The 16,448-nt window shown below is 35.2% G+C and overlaps 2 protein-coding genes across 3 annotated transcripts; both read left to right on the forward strand.

Moving 5' to 3' along the window:
- Window positions 1-21: 21 nt before the first annotated feature.
- Window positions 22-8,273, forward strand: LOC121252888 (DNA-directed RNA polymerase II subunit 4). Its single transcript, XM_041152720.1, has 7 exons — window positions 22-176; window positions 467-564; window positions 1,222-1,330; window positions 5,533-5,610; window positions 6,406-6,439; window positions 6,540-6,608; window positions 7,981-8,273. The coding sequence occupies exons 2-7, from the start codon at window positions 516-518 to the stop codon at window positions 8,056-8,058; spliced, it is 417 nt and encodes a 138-aa protein (XP_041008654.1). The 5' UTR covers window positions 22-176; window positions 467-515; the 3' UTR covers window positions 8,059-8,273.
- A 2,403-nt stretch (window positions 8,274-10,676) lies between these two features.
- Window positions 10,677-15,832, forward strand: LOC121253265 (programmed cell death protein 2-like). 2 transcript variants are annotated; one of them, XM_041153264.1, is made up of 8 exons: window positions 10,677-10,788; window positions 11,250-11,351; window positions 11,443-11,526; window positions 11,612-11,709; window positions 11,804-12,108; window positions 13,041-13,275; window positions 14,421-14,625; window positions 15,273-15,832. In XM_041153264.1, exons 2-8 carry the CDS (start codon window positions 11,259-11,261, stop codon window positions 15,396-15,398), a joined length of 1,146 nt encoding a protein of 381 aa, XP_041009198.1. In that variant the 5' UTR covers window positions 10,677-10,788; window positions 11,250-11,258; the 3' UTR covers window positions 15,399-15,832. The 2 variants fall into 2 exon arrangements, with proteins under 2 accessions (XP_041009198.1, XP_041009197.1); XM_041153263.1 differs by having other exon boundaries at window positions 10,683-10,865.
- Window positions 15,833-16,448: the final 616 nt, after the last annotated feature.

A 16,448-nucleotide genomic window follows, 5' to 3' on the forward strand; every position in this document is an offset into this window, starting at 1 on the left:
ATAATGGGCCAATGGCATTGCCCATTCGGAAACCATCTATAAATAAGATCTTTACTGATTACTCAGCCCTGGACCCAAATCCTCCGTTTACGGTTCTATAGGGTCTAAAACCTATTTGTCGACTTTGTTCCACCTCGTAGGACCGAACGAAACCTTCTTCGGCACTGTGCCTCCAGGTGCTCTTCCTCCTCCTCATCGCTCTCGCTCACCTTCAACTTTGTATTTGTTGTTTTCCTAGTTCTCTTTTATTTATATCTTATATTACGAAATGCTAAATAGATTTTACTCTGTGAGAGATAAACCCTCTGAGATTCTTTTAAGGAAACAAAGTAGAGTTCAGAATCTTGATCCGGATAATTAGGGTTTTCCTATGTTATGATTGTTCACATGATTTTTAATCTGGACAGATTTTATTGTAGCGTATGTTCAAGTCATTTTTTTTTTTAATTTCTCTCCCTGTTGCCAGATTTCTTTATTTTCCATCTATAAGATAAAATTTCCCTTTGGTCCTCAAAATGTCTGGGGAAGAGGAAGAAAATGCTGCAGAACTGAAAATCGGTGACGGTAATTATCTCTCTCTCTCTCTCGGGGTCTTTTTTTTTTTTTTTTTTTTAATCTGGAATTAGTGTTGAGGAATGGAATTATATAGGCATTTTAAAACTACTAGAAGCGCTCGCTTAAGCGGAAGAACACCAATTTTGAATGTCCACTTTATTCTTTTCGTTTGAGTGCGAAAACTTTTCAGATGCTCTACTGCATTGACCTGCTTACGTGTTCGTCGAGATGAATTGAATGTGTTACTGATGTGTATTTTTGATATGCCAGGATAATATGATACGCCCAAATAATATGGTATTATATATAGATAGGACTAGGAAATTGGACCTTTTGGAAGATTATATGTTGCTGGAAATTTAAGTTCATTTTGTGTAGATAATACATATAGAGAAATTCTATTTGCAGTCCCCACTTGGGGACTGCATGTGCAGACCTTTTATTAAATGAGAGAAAACATCATTTTAAGAGGGATAGTTTTGTAATTTTAAAAAATTTTAAAGCTAAAATTGCCTAGGCTTGCATTGCAGTCCCCATTTGGGGACTGTACCTAGCATTGCTCATACATATATGGTATTCAGTTGCAGTTTGTTTTTTCATGAATGCCCTGTAATGATATTAAAGAGAATACTTCTGAAGTTAGTGCCATTTTCTCTCTCTCTGCAGAGTTTTTAAAGGCCAAGTGTTTGATGAATTGTGAAGTTGCTTTGATTCTCGAACACAAATATGAGCAGCTTCAACAAATGTCTGACGATGCAGCGAATCACATTTCTCAGTGAGTATCAGACAACTTTTGCTCCCTTATAAACTCACACTTTTCAATTAACATACAATTTATTTAGGAGTACAGGTTCAGGTTTAAAGATTCTAGCTCATTCATCTCTTATTTAAAAATTTGTGCTTCTTTTCATTTAACTCGAATTTTGTACGGAAATTTTATAACTTATAATATAATATCTCAATTGTGATTTTTTTATTGAGTTGTGGATAATATGTCGTCTGGATATCAGTCCTGTTTCAGTTGCACATGTCTTCTCCTTATTTTCTTTGATCAATGTCTTCTCCTTATTACACTTAAATTACACTGTGCTAGTTGGATAAATGAGTTTTTGTGTGCTATCATACTTTAGTTGTATGTACCAATATGTTAAATATATTTTTTAAATTTCTCCCTTTGCAGGTAAATCTCATGTTAAAAAATTAGGTATAAAGAAGGGAATGAAAGAAGAAAATCTGCATAAATCTCTATTTTCTTTTAATGACAAACGAAATAAATTATGTTTCCAAATTTCTACGTTTAGGGCATATATCTTAGGTTATGGAACCAGGTATTGTAGTATGAGAAATACTTTAGCCATAAAGAGATTCTACAAAAATAAACTCAAAAATTGACGTGGCTTGATGTGATAAGTTAGATTATAAAGCTACTTTTATTGTAAAGTAGATTTAACGTATCATACGAAGCCATGTCAGTTTGTGAATTTACTTTTGTAGGATTTCTTTGTGGCTGTAGAACTTCTTTTCTAGTATATATATAGCATGGCACTAGAATTCCTAAATCTCGTAATTTCATGGTGTTCCACTGTGGGCGCATGGAAATCCTAAATCTCTTCTCTTCCTCTCTTTTGCAATAATGAGAAAGGTATTCTACAGCTATTTTTATCCTATTACTCTCGTATATATGTTTGAGGCCAATCCAATGGGTTCTTGCGTCAGAAATGTATATGTGTGAGGGCTCAATTTCACCTGGCCAAGATGTGATTATGGGGCAGCCTCAAGGTTTTACATGTTCCCCATCATGTTTTAATATAGGGAGCCGCCCTAAACTCATGTAATCAGATATATCTATTTATTTAATTTGTGCATTTACGATTTGTCTTTCATTATTTAACATTTCGTTAGTGCATTGTTTATTTTTTTGTCCCAACTGAAAAATGAAATATCTACTTCACCATAAAAAAAAATGCCGATAATCCCTAATCTATTTTTTGATATATTTCTCTCCTTCACCTTGGTGGAACCATTGTTTACTTAGCTTTGATCTTTGCTTCATGTTATCTGTAGATATATTATTATTTGGAGTTATATCTACAACATTGCCTACGATTACTTCGAGTGGTGTGCAATCTATAAACTCCCTTTGACCTATTTTAAGAACAACCTGATTTCACCTGCCATAAGATCTTGTGACCATTATATTGTGATTGCTGAAGAGTATTTTCGATGGCATCAGTGAAGATAACAAAAACATGTAGTTGCTGAAAATGGGTGGGACAATTTGATTTTCTGCAGTCTTAGTCTTTCTGTTTTATGTTCTTTTTAATAGGTCAGTCAAATTTTATTAACAATCAAAGAGAGCATTTATTGTACACAACCTATACACAAGAAATTCCTAAACAGAAAATGTAAAAAGATTCAGAAAATTCTGAAGAGTAGGATAAGTTTTTTTTTTTTTCCCTATCAGTGAAGAATTTTATTGATGAGAGAAAAATGCGTAGCTCAAGTACATAGGACGTATACAAGAGCATCACCTATGCATGATTGTTTGGACAATAAGCATTTAGGGCAGCCATCCAATGGTGAAGAGTATTTACACAGACAGCCTTTAGGTCCACCACTGTCTTCTCACAACATTTGAGATTACATTTGTTTCTTTCGCTCCAAAGACACCACATTAAGCAAGGTGGGATAAATTTTCACAGATATTCACTCTACTGGCCCCCAAACATTCTTTTCAACTCACAAAGAGTCCACCACACGTCAAGGGATGACCCAATCTAGCCCAAAGTGCCAAAGATTGTCCGTTATAAGGAATTTGCTATCTCACAATGAAGTAAAATATGGTCAATGTCCTCCCTACTCTTCATATGTATACTACACAAATAAATTGTTATAATATGCTGCCTTTGTGGTTTTCCACAGTAAGAATCTTTCCTAGGCTGCTGTCTAGGCAAAAAGTACTAGTGTTGAAGGAGTATACTACGTATATATTCCTCCAGGTAAATGGGGGTACTTTCATGGGGGAAACAGAGCTTTGTAAGAAGACCTTACTTCAAACATCCCTTTCTTAGAAGGGAAAGGTATACATCCCCTTTTAACTGTTACTCTCGTATTTGTATTTATGGCCATTCCAATGGGCTCTTGCTTCAGTAATGTGTGTGAGGGCTCAATTTCACCTGGCCAAGATGTGATTATGGGCAGCCTCAAGGTTTTACATGTTCCCTCTCATGTTTCAATACAGGGAACTGCCCTAAATTATGTAATAAAATATATCTATTTATTGAATTTGTGCATGCGTAATGTGTCTTTCATTATGTACAATTACCCTATTCCATTTGCCATTGTTAGGTACAAAAGTGGGTTTCGTCTGATTTTTGTTTGAAACTCAAGTTTTTGCTGAGATTTCCCCCCACATATTCCATTATTTTACTGCATTTTTTATTTGGAATGTCTACCATCATGTGTTTCAATGCATGGAGTCTGGCCTATGGCCGACCTCTGAGGCACTCTTTGCTTCTGGTTGCTTGTTACTATACTTGGACATATTTGCGTGTGTATATATATATATATATTCAAACTATTATAATATATATATATATATTCAGTTGGATCTTGGTTATTCAATCTAAATAATTTTGCTTGTGAAATGACCTAACAAATGTTGCTGAAATATTTTGGTAAATTTACATGTGCAAGTTGACAGATTCTTCGAGTGGGTGACATAAGCTCATACATTTAGTTAAGTCAAAGTAAGTAAGGAGACAGGAAAGACGTTTCTTTCTTTTTCCTCACTGAAAAAGAAATATCTATTTTAGAACTACTGTTAAAAAGAATGCTGATAATCCGCTAAGCTCGTGTTTGATATAATTCTCTCTGTTGTCTTGGTGGAACCATTGGTTATTTGGCTTTGATCTTTGCTTGAGGTTATCTGTAGATGTATTATCCTTTATAGTTTATCTCCACAATATATTGACTTGCTGGCAATGGGTGGGACAATATGGTTTTCTGCAGTGTCATTTTCACTGTTTTATGTAGTGTTTTTTTTACGAGTCGGTCAATTTTTTTTTTTTTTTGATAGGTAGAGAAAAAAACTGCAAAACATGTGGCATCATTTGCTGATCCGTAAGTCACCAACAACATCATAGGTCACCAAATGACAATGCAACTCAGTCAAATTTTATTAACAACAAGAGAAACTCCTAGGGGTTGGCTCAAGTGGTAAAGCCCTTGGTCTTGGTGGTATGCTCCCTTCAAGGTCTAAGGTTCGAGTCCCACTGGGTGCAAATAATCTCTAGGAGCCATCAGACTGGGGGATTTTTCCCTTGAATCACCCGAGGTTTTTTAACAACAACATCATAGGTTCACCAAATGACAATGCAACTCAGTCAAATTTATTAACAACAAAAGAAACCCTAGGGGTTGGCTCAAGTGGTAAAACCCTCGGTCTTGGTGGTATGCTCCCTTCAAAGTCTAAGGTTTGAGTCCCACTGGGTGCAAATAATCTCTAGGAGCCATCGCCCTTGCACTTGCAGAAAACTCTTTGTTGAGGGCCTATGCATTCCTGGGATTAGTCGGGACGCTGTTCTGGACACCTGGTGCCAATAAAAAAAAAAAAAAAAAAAAAAAACAACAACAACAACAACAAAAGAGAGCATTTTAGAGTAAAAGGATTGAGAAAATCCTGAACACTAGGAAAAGAAAAATTTATAGTACCAATCCAGTGGTAGAGTATTTTAAAAAGACAGCGTTTAGATCCACACTGTCTTCTTAAAACATTCAAAACTAAATTTGTTCCTTTTGCTCCAAGTACACCACGTTAAGCAAGATGGGCCCGACTTGGAATCTTTCTTTGACAGGGCCATATTTGCTTGATTCCGATTTCTTGAACTCTTTTGATCATTGAATTGGATGTGGGTCTAGATGCTATTATCAATAACCACATTTTTCTTATTTTTTTTTTAATTCTTTCTTTTTCAGAGTATTTGAGAAGTCACAGCAGTATGTGAAGCGCTTTAGCCGGTATAAGAATCCAGATGCTGTTAGACAAGTGCGAGAGTATCCTCCAAACTTACATAATGATGGAATTCCATTTCCTTCTTGTATGTGTGCATGAGTACTACCTAAATACGCACCTAGAATTTCCACCTTTTTTTTCTGACTTATTTTAAACACAATATAGCACAGAATTTATGACTGAAATCTTACGGTTCAAAATATAATCTATGATCGACTTTAAAACTAGTGGTTCAGTTCATTTATTCAAATCCCACATTTCAAACCTTAGCAAGATGGCTCGTATTCCATGGTTTCTACCACGGGTGGTAGGTAGGATTAAGATAATAAATATTTGGAAATCATTCTAAATCTTAATGAATAGCCTGTTTTTCTTCCCTTTCAGGTAAGTATTTTTGAATCTAAGTAGAATACATAGAGCTGGTACATCTTTTTGAACTTATCATAGCAAGTACTATTCCGTTGGATAACATGCTTCATCTATCCTATGATGGATTTGATTTTGCAATCCCATGGTGCCATTTTATTTGCTCTAGTTATCTTTTGTTTACCTATCAAAAAAAAAGTTTGCTCTAGTTTTCTTTTATTATAATGGTGATTCACAGTTGAGTATCTCTTATATTTTGCCGTTGGATTAGCATTATAATGGTGATTCACAACTAATCCTACTGGTGTTGCTCAAAGAATTGGGTATCACATACCTCCTTAAAGTGCTTGATTGGGGCAGCATGGGCTCGTGATGGGGAAATGGTGTTTGTTTGTTAGTTAGTAACACAAACTTGTTTTTCAAGCTATCTATCCCTTGCATTGATTGTGTGAATCTTAACTGACATTCAGAATCCTCAGTAGATATCAATTGGCTGAGTTCGAGGTAATGTGTCTCTTTACTTATTGAACTCATATCTAAAAAGTTAGTTCTCACCTAAAAAGAGAAGAAAAACTATACATGCTGTATTGCCTTTGTTGTGCAGCTTTGTGTTCTTGGCAACCTTTGCCCTGAAACAGTGGAGGAAGCTATTGCCATGGTACCATCTATTAAGGTATTTTTTTATTCGTAGGCTTAAGCCTGATCCCTCTCTCCATGTGAATTGACTGTCCATTCTACCTCCCTATTCGATTTTGTTGGGAGACATGCATGATTATTTAACGCATACACTAACATGTAAATAGAGTATAAGAGTTGATATAACACCTTCCTCCACACCCACTCCCCCTCCTCTTCCTCTGGTTATTCTCTCATCAGCATGAACCACCTAGAGTCACGATGGTGGCAATAATATATTGTAATTCATGCTCTTTTTATTTGTTTTATTAGTCTCCCATAATGAAGCAATTGGCAGGAGATTAACTTAGAAAAATAATGAAAACCTCATACTTCATAGTATGACAAACTTCTAAACTTATTTGTCTGTGCGGGTGGGCAGGTGCGTGCGCACATGTGGGTGTGGGGGTTTTGGGGGGTAACTGGAGGTTGGCTTATAAAAACAATTAAAATGTCATACTTGATAATGCGACAAACTTTTAACTTAGATCTGCGTGTGTGTGTGTGTATTAGCACGCAGCTCTGTCCTATCAAAAGAAAAAAAACAATTGGAGTTATATTTATTTTTAGAAGCCGGAACACATAAGACATCCACTTGCCCACATTTTGTGCTGATAAATTTTGTGCTGTTTTGTTTATATCTTCTCTTCTGCCAATATATGCAGTACATCTTGGATTAGTGCCTAAATGAGAAAGAACATATGATTATTTTGAAAAAAAGAAAGCAAACAAAGCTGGAGCATAAAATTGAACGGAAGTACTTGTACTCATTTTTTATACGGAAATGGCAGATCTTGGCCAAATTCGACCAAGCGAATTCCAAATTCATATGAATATCTGCTTGGAATTAAATGAAAAGCAACGTTATGAAGATTATGGGCCTTTTAACTTGACGAAAAGTGTGTCCAAAAATTAAAAGTGGAAAGAAACGGCCTATTGAACTTTAAAGAACACAAATAGATCTTTATAACTTGAGCAGAGTCCATGATTGAAATGTGTTCATACAATTGTAAATTCCAGCAAAATATTAAGAGTGCCATGCTCTTTTAAGCTCTTGTTTCCAAAGTGAGGGAAGAAAATTAGGCTCATTCTTTTGAAAAAGTCTGTAAAGTGGTGCTTATTTGAATTGAGCTTCTTGTTCAACTAGTTTGAATACCTTTGTCAGAACGCCTTGCATGTGACTGCATTTCATTGGCTGCTTCTCCATGTTGTGTTTAGTAGGTTTGTGGTTAGTTGACTAGAGCAGCCCTCTTTGTTTGTTAATATATTACAAGGCATTATCTGAACTAGGAATATATTTAGAACTGTCATATTATGTCTGATTTGATCCTGAATGATATCTGCTTATCAAATCTTCTTTTTAATGCCAGACCAAAGGACGGGCTCACGACGATGAGGCAATTGAGAAAATGTTGAATGATCTGTCGCTCATCAAGAAATTTGAATAGAGGCTTGTGCACTTGGATGTTTTGAAGTGTCTGTCAATTTGTATTTACTGTATCACGATCCTCCTAATGTTTCCTAATGATGTGGTGTTCTAATATAATCATCCTATATACATGGCAACATGCCCAAATGATCAGAGTAGGTAACTTCTCATGATTTTGCATAAACTCTCGGATTGTTTTGGTAAAAGTATGGATGAGATCTATACTATTAAAAATCAATGCATTTTTATTCAAAACCTAAACCCTGAGGTCATTTGCAAATTACTTTTAATTAATTACATCCTATTTTGCAATGTTAATACTGACTTACAGGTTAGTGTCAATTAACTTGTTAGTGGGGTGGGTTTGGACATTGCAAATTAATCTATTAGTTTTCATAAAATTAGTGTACGCTTTCACCCTACATGACCACCTCAGCTATGAGCATTGGTTTTAGGTCCTTAGGTCACTGAAAAACTCTTCTATCCAATGCGCATAGCTGAGGTGAGGAGTCTGGACTCTGGATCAGTTGTTGCATGTGGTGCAGTTATCCAGATTGCTAGATTTACTGACTTGTGTACATCACAGTACTATCTAGAGAAAATTATTGATGCAAGGATGACGGCTAGAATGCTAGGCAGAGCTTGAGGAGAAAGCTCCTAAAGTGTCGAAGGTAAATAGTAAATGCATCATTTATTACTAGAATCCTCGAACAGGAAAGTCAATGACATGGGTTAATGCTGTAGCAACTGGAGCCAAGATCTCTATATCTTGTTCCTCTAACAGGCTGAGAAGAAAGCTCTGAAAAAGCAGAAAAGGCAAGATTCCAGCAGGCAAAACAAAATTCAAAAGGACTGAAGAATGAATGTTAAGAGGTGGAATTGACCATTACACACACAACTTCATTCAAGATTCATGCATTGCTATACTAATTGTGTTTATCATTTTTTATAAAGTTAATCGAAAAGGCCGTTATTCATGATCGGGTGCTAGAAATTGAGCAGTGCTACACCCACCAAGGGTGTAGCACGAGACGGTCCGATAAGAGCAAAAAATATATATTTTTTACTATACCCTTAAACATTTTTTTTTAAAAAAATCAGAACATTATTAAAAAAGACTTTCTTAATCACTAAATAAAAAAATAAAAAAAAAATTCAGGAGGGACTCAACTGTCGGTGAGAGTAGCAATTTTGGCTAGAAATTTTTGTGCTTTTCTTGCAGAATCCCTGATGATGGATCTTTGCTGTCGAGAAACCCAAATACAGCCAAAAAAAAAAAAAAAAAAAGGAAAAAAAAAACCTCAGGTCTGGTATTATGGACTCTAATTGTACAGTTTCCTTTTATAACATGTATGTTCTACTTGTTACTGTTAGATCTGAAACTTCTCAATCTCATTTATTACTAAAAAAGATATAACGAATTATTAGGATTAAAAATCACGATTTTATTCTCCTTTGTTTTCTAATCATTTTATTTTATTCTCCTTTGTTACTAGAAAGGCCTCGATATATGAATTAAGCCACAACTCAAACTGATGGTACAACTAGATTCAGCAAATATTTGTGAATTAAAGGGCCTTTTTGGACAGCCAGACATGATGTGGTGTAAAAGTGACTTTAGAGCATTGGCATTGGCCGGGTGAAGTGATATGCCTAATATTAGCCAATCTAACACAATGAAAGCTTTGAGGCTTTGAGCTACACTAAATCGGGTTCTGGGGTCATATTTGGCTAGTTACCATAGCAATGTCAATCACTTTGTAGCTATAATAAAAAAGGTTGATAAAAGAAGATAGCCGGTTTCGAGAATTGTAGATATGATTGTTGGATAGAAAAAAAAATTAAAAAAAGAGGATAACTGATTTTAAAAATTGTAGATATAATTGTTGAATAAAAAAAATATTGGCAAAAGAAGATAGTTCAATGGAAAATATAGATATTTTGGGTGGTAAGTTAAGATATTTATATGAAATTTTAGATGAGTGTAATCAAATAATTTTAAATATTATCGTTAAATGACTATTAAAAATATAATTGTTGAAATAATAATTTAATTAGAATATGATTACAAATTAACATATGATTGGTAGAATTGTAAAATATGACAAAAAAAAATTAAATAAAAATAATATAAAAAATAAAATTAATAATATTTTACTATTATATAAAATTTAAATAGATAATCCAACATGAGATTAGGTTTTGAGTAGAATAGATAAAAAGTAAAATATATGATATTAGGGCAAAATTTGTCTAATTGGGTAGTCAATCCAATGCTAATAGTCTAACACCCTCAAATCATAAAATGCAGTGCACAATTTTTTTTTCATAAGATACTATCTTTTATTTTCGTAAATAAGGTAAGATAAGATAAGATAAATTAAAATTAAAATTAAAAATTAAATAAAATATTTTTAGAATATTTTTTTAATATTATTATTAGTTTTTTAAAATTTGAAAAAATTAAATTTTTTATTTTATTTTATGTAAAAATTATAAAAATTATAATAATTAAATGAGATGAAATAAATGAGATGGTATTGCGAAAATAAACAGACGCTGAAGATTAAATTAAGAATAAACGTAAAACGGAGTGGCTTCAATTTTCGTCTTCGTTCCTTTGAAGTTTGAACGAGGTCTTTTGAGCAAAAATAGCCGTCGCCACCACTGCCACTGGGGGCACAGAGAGACTGCCCGGGAAGCTTTCCCTTCAACTTCACCATACCTAAATCTGAAGCCTTTGAAAACTGTAAGATATTCGAAGGAGGAGGCAGTTTCTGAATAGCTTATATAACTTGTTTTGAGAAATCCAAGTGTTCCTTGAAGGTACGTTATTGCTTCTGGAATAAACTAGTTTTTCCCAGGCCATGGTGCTAAGATTTTGTGCGTATTCAGAAGAAACTCTCAATCACAAATCTCATCCAAATAATTATAACAGGCATATTTGAGTGGAAGTGACTATAAATAATGAAAAATGTTAAAATGGAGGGCAAGCTTGAATTCAGGCTTCTAGATATATTTACGGCTTAATTCGTTTTTTTCTTTTATGAGATTCGTAATTCTACACATTTGTGCCTCTTTTGGATTCTAAAGTTGTTTTTCACCATACATTTGGTGTGGAATTATGAATGTTTATATTTTCAGTTTTGTGATCCATGGGTGATACATAAATCATGAATGTATTAATTGCCCCTGTTTCCATTCTAGCAGAATACGTGAATGGGTGAAGTTATTCTAGGGATGCCAGGGCCGTGGGCCGATGATCATTGTGAACCATCTGATCATTATACTTCAAAAATTGGAGGACTGCCTGTAAGTTATTTCTGCTGATCTGCTTGCACAACTTTTATTTGGTGTTATTGAAATATAATCTCTACTCCCTTTTCCCCTTCCTCCTTAACAGGACTGGCCTCTTCAAGAAGAGGCTATAAGACCCAGCCTGCTTGAGTGTGGTGCATGTGGTAGTAAACTCTGTCTTATTGCACAGGTTTAACATTCAACATCTTATAAATTTTTTTGAGAGTATATCATTTGATGTGTGCAAAAGCTAAAATTATTTTGTTTCTTCCCAGGTTTACGCCCCAATTTCATGTAAGAGTCTAGAGATCGAAGATCGTGTTCTTTATGTTTTTGGTTGTGTGATGCCGAAATGTGGGAGCAATCCCCTTAGGTCTTCTTCAACATTCTTTTTCTATATTACCGTTAGTACAACAATTTGATATCCATGTTTTTCTTTTTCTCCTGCTAATTCTGGTGGCATGCAGTTGGCGAGCTCTTCGCGTTCAGAGGTCACCTAATGCAGATAAACCACAAACTGCCTCTGTGGATGTGGCCTCTTCACCTGCACCCTCTGTGTTATCACCGAATACCAGCTGGTGGGAGGGTTTTGATGATGACATTGGTGATGACATGGATCTGGAGGAATTGGGTAAAGCACTCTCCGAAGCTGCAACCTTTGCTTCTCAATGTTCTCATTCCAAGAAACCACAGAGAAATCACCATTCTGAGACTTTCATGACGCCCGCATCTGCAAGTACAAGAACAAGACTGATGGATGCCAACACATCAGGTCTGGTTATGGCATGGGAGACAACTTAAAACATACCTATCCACTTCTGTGTTGTGTTTCCAGTTTTTCATATCATAGCATATGTGATGCCCAATCCGCTCCCTCATCCATTTTGTACCAAAATGCTGTAGTACAGCACTGTTTTTCATGAGAAAGTTTAAACTCCTCTCCTGTGTTCAATTTTCAAATACAATTACTCATGTGACCGAGAACAACCCATGTACAATAAATCGCATCACGTGGAAAAGAAAAGAAAAATAAGGATGTGGGTGAAAGAATTTGAATAAACTTCCTTTACATTAAAAAGAAGTGAACTAGGTTAGTAGAATCAAGATGATTTATTTATTGTTCTACTTGAAACCCCTAGAGGTTGACTTAAGTGGTAGGAGTCTTGGTTTTGGTGATATGCTAATCCAAGTCTAAAGTTCAAACCCTTGGGTGTAAACAACTTCTAGGGGCCATTGGATTGGGGGAATTTCCCCTTGAATTACCTGGGGTGCACTTGAGGTAAACTCCTTGCCAAGGGCTTGTGCACCCCTGTGATTAGTTGAGACTTTGTTCCTGACACCCGGTGTCAATAAAAAAGAAAATTGTTGGTCCACTTATGTAATGTAAAGAAGTATGTTGTTATACTATTTATGGATTTAATAGTCTTAAATCTTGTTGTTGTATTTACTGGACCTCAGTATGACTACAAGTAATCAAGAGTGCGTCTGCAAAACTTGATTTCTCATATTTATGTTAGAGATTGTCACAAAATTTTATCCCCACTCACCCCCTCCCCCCTCCCCCCTCCCCCCCCCCCCCCCCCCCCCCCCCCCCCCCCCCCCAAAAAAAAAAAAAAAAATGCAAGAATATTAGTTTTATATCATTCTTAAGATATAAATTGTGTTGGAAGTGTTGTACTTGATTTACATGTTTGTTGATTGCAGTGGTGCCTTGCTTTTATATTTATTCTCAGAAAGAGCCATCCTCGAGGGATCTTACTTCAATTTGCTCGAATTACTCGTCACTTTCCATTAAGGAGAATGGTAGTGATGCTGAGGGTCATGTACCAGGAGAAACTTGGGCAGAGGAACGTTATGAACATGATAAAGCATTGACTGCTGATAGGACTTACCTTAAATTCAAGCGTCAACTGGATGCATTTCCAGAGCAATGTTTCAGGTACAAATCTAATGATTTTATGACCCGAATAAGTTAATAACATACGTGTGATTCAACTGTTAGCTTGTTATGGCGGTCAGTTGAGAGAGCACTTCTCTACCATTTTTTATTGTATAAACCCATTCCACATTGGGTACAGGTCATGGAGCTTATGTCATACCACCTGGGCTTCTTTAATAAACAATGATTATAGAGGCAACTAGACAGTGAGAAGGGCTCTATGTCTGAATTAGGGGTCATTATTATAAAAATTAAAAGAAAAAAGAAGAGGAAATGAACTTATGTTTTCAAGCTTCATTTTACTTGGCTGAGTTGAATAGGCTGGAGAAAATATCAGTTCTTCAACTGTAGTTATTTTGGTGTTTCCTTTGTGACAACTTGAAAATCAACAGATGACATGCTTAACTATCCAATCACCCGCCAAGAAGTACCATTCGAGAAGAACCCGATAAAATAAATAACTATCCAGCTTCTAGTTCAAACTAAAAATTGCATACTCCTAGATAGTTCTTTCCCAATGCAGTTATGTGTTTCTAGCATTTTTAACTTAGAAGGAAAAATATGCCTTGCACCCTCAAAGCTGTCACCCCCTTTGTAAAGTGGTCCCCACAACACCACTTTTGACTTATTGCACCTTCATACCAAAACTTTTAGCTAATTACACCCTATTTCCAATTTTGAGTGTCAAGATATATGAAAATAGGTGACATGTTACAATCTTGATAGCTGAATCGAAGGGTTCACATCACAACTTTTTCATAGTTTAAGAATGCAATGTGTAAAAAATGATAGTGTCAGATCTTAAAGGAGGATGCACATTGCAACTTTTTGGTAGTTTGAGAATTAGTGTGTCAAAAGTGTTAGTTTTAATACTTGCACGCATGGGCGATGCTCTTGTATATATCGGACTTTTGCCTATTCTTATGATCAATAAAATTTTGTTTATTGATAAAAAAAAATGTTAGTTTGAATACTTCACTTCAAAAGGGGTGATAGTTTAGAGGTGAAAAGTGGATTTTACCCTTAACTTCATATATATTTTTGTATGTAGGTGATGCATATGTCGATGGTAGAATTGGAGAATTATATCCTTTAACCTTCCATTTTTTCTTTTTAATAGTTTTCTCGTGTTGCTGTGTACTCAGATATTCATATGGTGGGAAACCACTTCTGGCTACAGCAGATGAAGGAGAACCTGGGAGGTGCAGGCTATGTGGTGAATCAAGGCTCTTTGAAATGCAGCTAATGCCACCATTATTGTACTTTCTACATGAAGCAGTTGATGATCATCAACGAGTTTTGTTGGAGAATTGGGACTGGATGACACTCATTGTATACACTTGTTCCAAGGTGAATTTTCAACTCGTCTGTACTTGGTCTAGATTACAAACCTCTCTCTCTTTCTATCTACAAGTTTCACAAGTATTGGAGTGGCTTACGAAACAAATCAGTTTGTCGCTTTAGTGGTATCTTAAAGGTGTCCTTAGTGAATTGGACTTTTCCTGTTAGGCAACTGAAAAGTTGAGTGAAATTAATTTCACTCCACTTCTCATCTTTTTTTTTTTTTTTCAGCTTCATTCCCAAACATACAAACTTAAAAACATCTCATTCAAAAAATTTTCAGTCTCCATCTCACAATTTTATTGTTCATACATATTTTTAAGATGGGACCTACAACTTTCACAAAAAACCATAAAACTTTATCTCAACTTCATTTCTTCACTATTCATCAAAAACTTCTCAAGATTTTTGCATCCAAACATCACCTAAGCCACTAGCTAGTGAGTTAGGAAGGAGAGGGGATTGGTTTGGATCTGGTTGCTTGTGAAGTTTTGATTTATTTTGTTCCAAGTGCACCCTAGCCCCTTTTCACATTAGCAACTCTCCTTAGTGAAGCAGATGCCCCTTTAAGCTTGTATATATAAACTTTGATGCCCTCGATTTTTAATGAAATTTGGTCTTCTAAAACTTTTGATTCTGTTCTTTTTTTTTGTTAGAACTGTTCTCAATCGTTTGATCAAGAAAAACCCAACTCAGGAGGCTGGACTGTGGCAGAGGAAGCTGTTGTGGTACAATGTGAGAAACCCTTGGATGAGTCGGCTCGACTTAGCTATTTCTCATGATCTGTAATATCAGTTTGCAGAATTAGCAAAATCCTACCTCTCACGACTCACATGGTAGTAAATCTTATACAGTGTCTGTGAACTGGTCATATATTCAGAATCATTGAGGAGATCTTAACATTGCTGCTGATGGGGTTATTCTATAGTAGTTTCATTGCAGAAATGAAGGAACTTCTTATGTATTGATCAAGGAAAAAGAGTTCATACTGCCTGCAGGGGTACTTGGTAATTTGGGGACAACAGAGATTGTGGTTTCACATGGTGGAGTACGATCTTCTCGTTTGAAGTGGATTACATCCATTTTGATACTTCTTATAAACACAGGCTCAAATACCTAATGGTTTACTTATAAAAAAAAAAAAAAAAAATTACCTAGTGTTTTACACAATGAATTACTATTAAGTTCAAGTGAAATAAAGAGGATGATTGTCCTTGACTCCTTAATGAGTTGGCTTTAAGTTGATATTTGATAGGGACAATACAATCAAGCTTTCATTTACCTATAGCAATGGCTGACCCTATCTTGACATATGCATCGAAAATCTTCTTTGCATATATAAGAAAATAGAAATTGCCAAACACCTTGTAGTAGCACCCTTTATGGGGAAAAGATCCCTTCTATGTAGTTCCATTTTTTGGGTTTGATTCTCTATATACTCCTAGTTGCCTTGGAGAAAAAAAAATAAGAAGATAATTTTTTATTTATCTAGTCATCTTATCAATTGGGACACCTGGCAAGAAAGTTGTAGAAGCTGCAACAATGTAGGCGTTTCTTCAATATGAACTAAATTATTCATTGACCTCTATCTAAACAGAACATAAAGGAATTAGCCTTGCCCAAAACGTGTAGAAGAGTTCTAAACTTAAATTTTCATCTTTAGGTGAATAGAAACTTCTTATGTATTTGGTTGCTACTGCCGAGTCTCGTGGATTTGTCCCCTCAAAGTTACCATTAGTGTAAATTGTATTTTTTTCATACATTCTTAACCATTAAGAAAAAAAAATACAACTTTACTAATATTCACTTTATTAACTATTAAAAAAATTAAA

Source organism: Juglans microcarpa x Juglans regia, chromosome 2S (assembly GCF_004785595.1).
Source record: "Juglans microcarpa x Juglans regia isolate MS1-56 chromosome 2S, Jm3101_v1.0, whole genome shotgun sequence".
Lineage (NCBI taxonomy): Eukaryota > Viridiplantae > Streptophyta > Magnoliopsida > Fagales > Juglandaceae > Juglans > Juglans microcarpa x Juglans regia.

Coding starts and splice junctions, on each gene's coding strand:
- LOC121252888 (XM_041152720.1), top strand. CDS start 516: ATGTCTGGGGAAGAGGAAGAAAATGCTGCAGAACTGAAAATCGGTGAC. Junction 565..1,221: donor AGAACTGAAAATCGGTGACG/GTAATTATCTCT, acceptor CTCTCTCTGCAG/AGTTTTTAAAGGCCAAGTGT. Junction 5,611..6,405: donor GCTGTTAGACAAGTGCGAGA/GTATCCTCCAAA, acceptor ACTGACATTCAG/AATCCTCAGTAGATATCAAT.
- LOC121253265 (XM_041153264.1), top strand. CDS start 11,259: ATGGGTGAAGTTATTCTAGGGATGCCAGGGCCGTGGGCCGATGATCAT. Junction 11,352..11,442: donor CAAAAATTGGAGGACTGCCT/GTAAGTTATTTC, acceptor CCTCCTTAACAG/GACTGGCCTCTTCAAGAAGA. Junction 13,276..14,420: donor TTTCCAGAGCAATGTTTCAG/GTACAAATCTAA, acceptor CTGTGTACTCAG/ATATTCATATGGTGGGAAAC.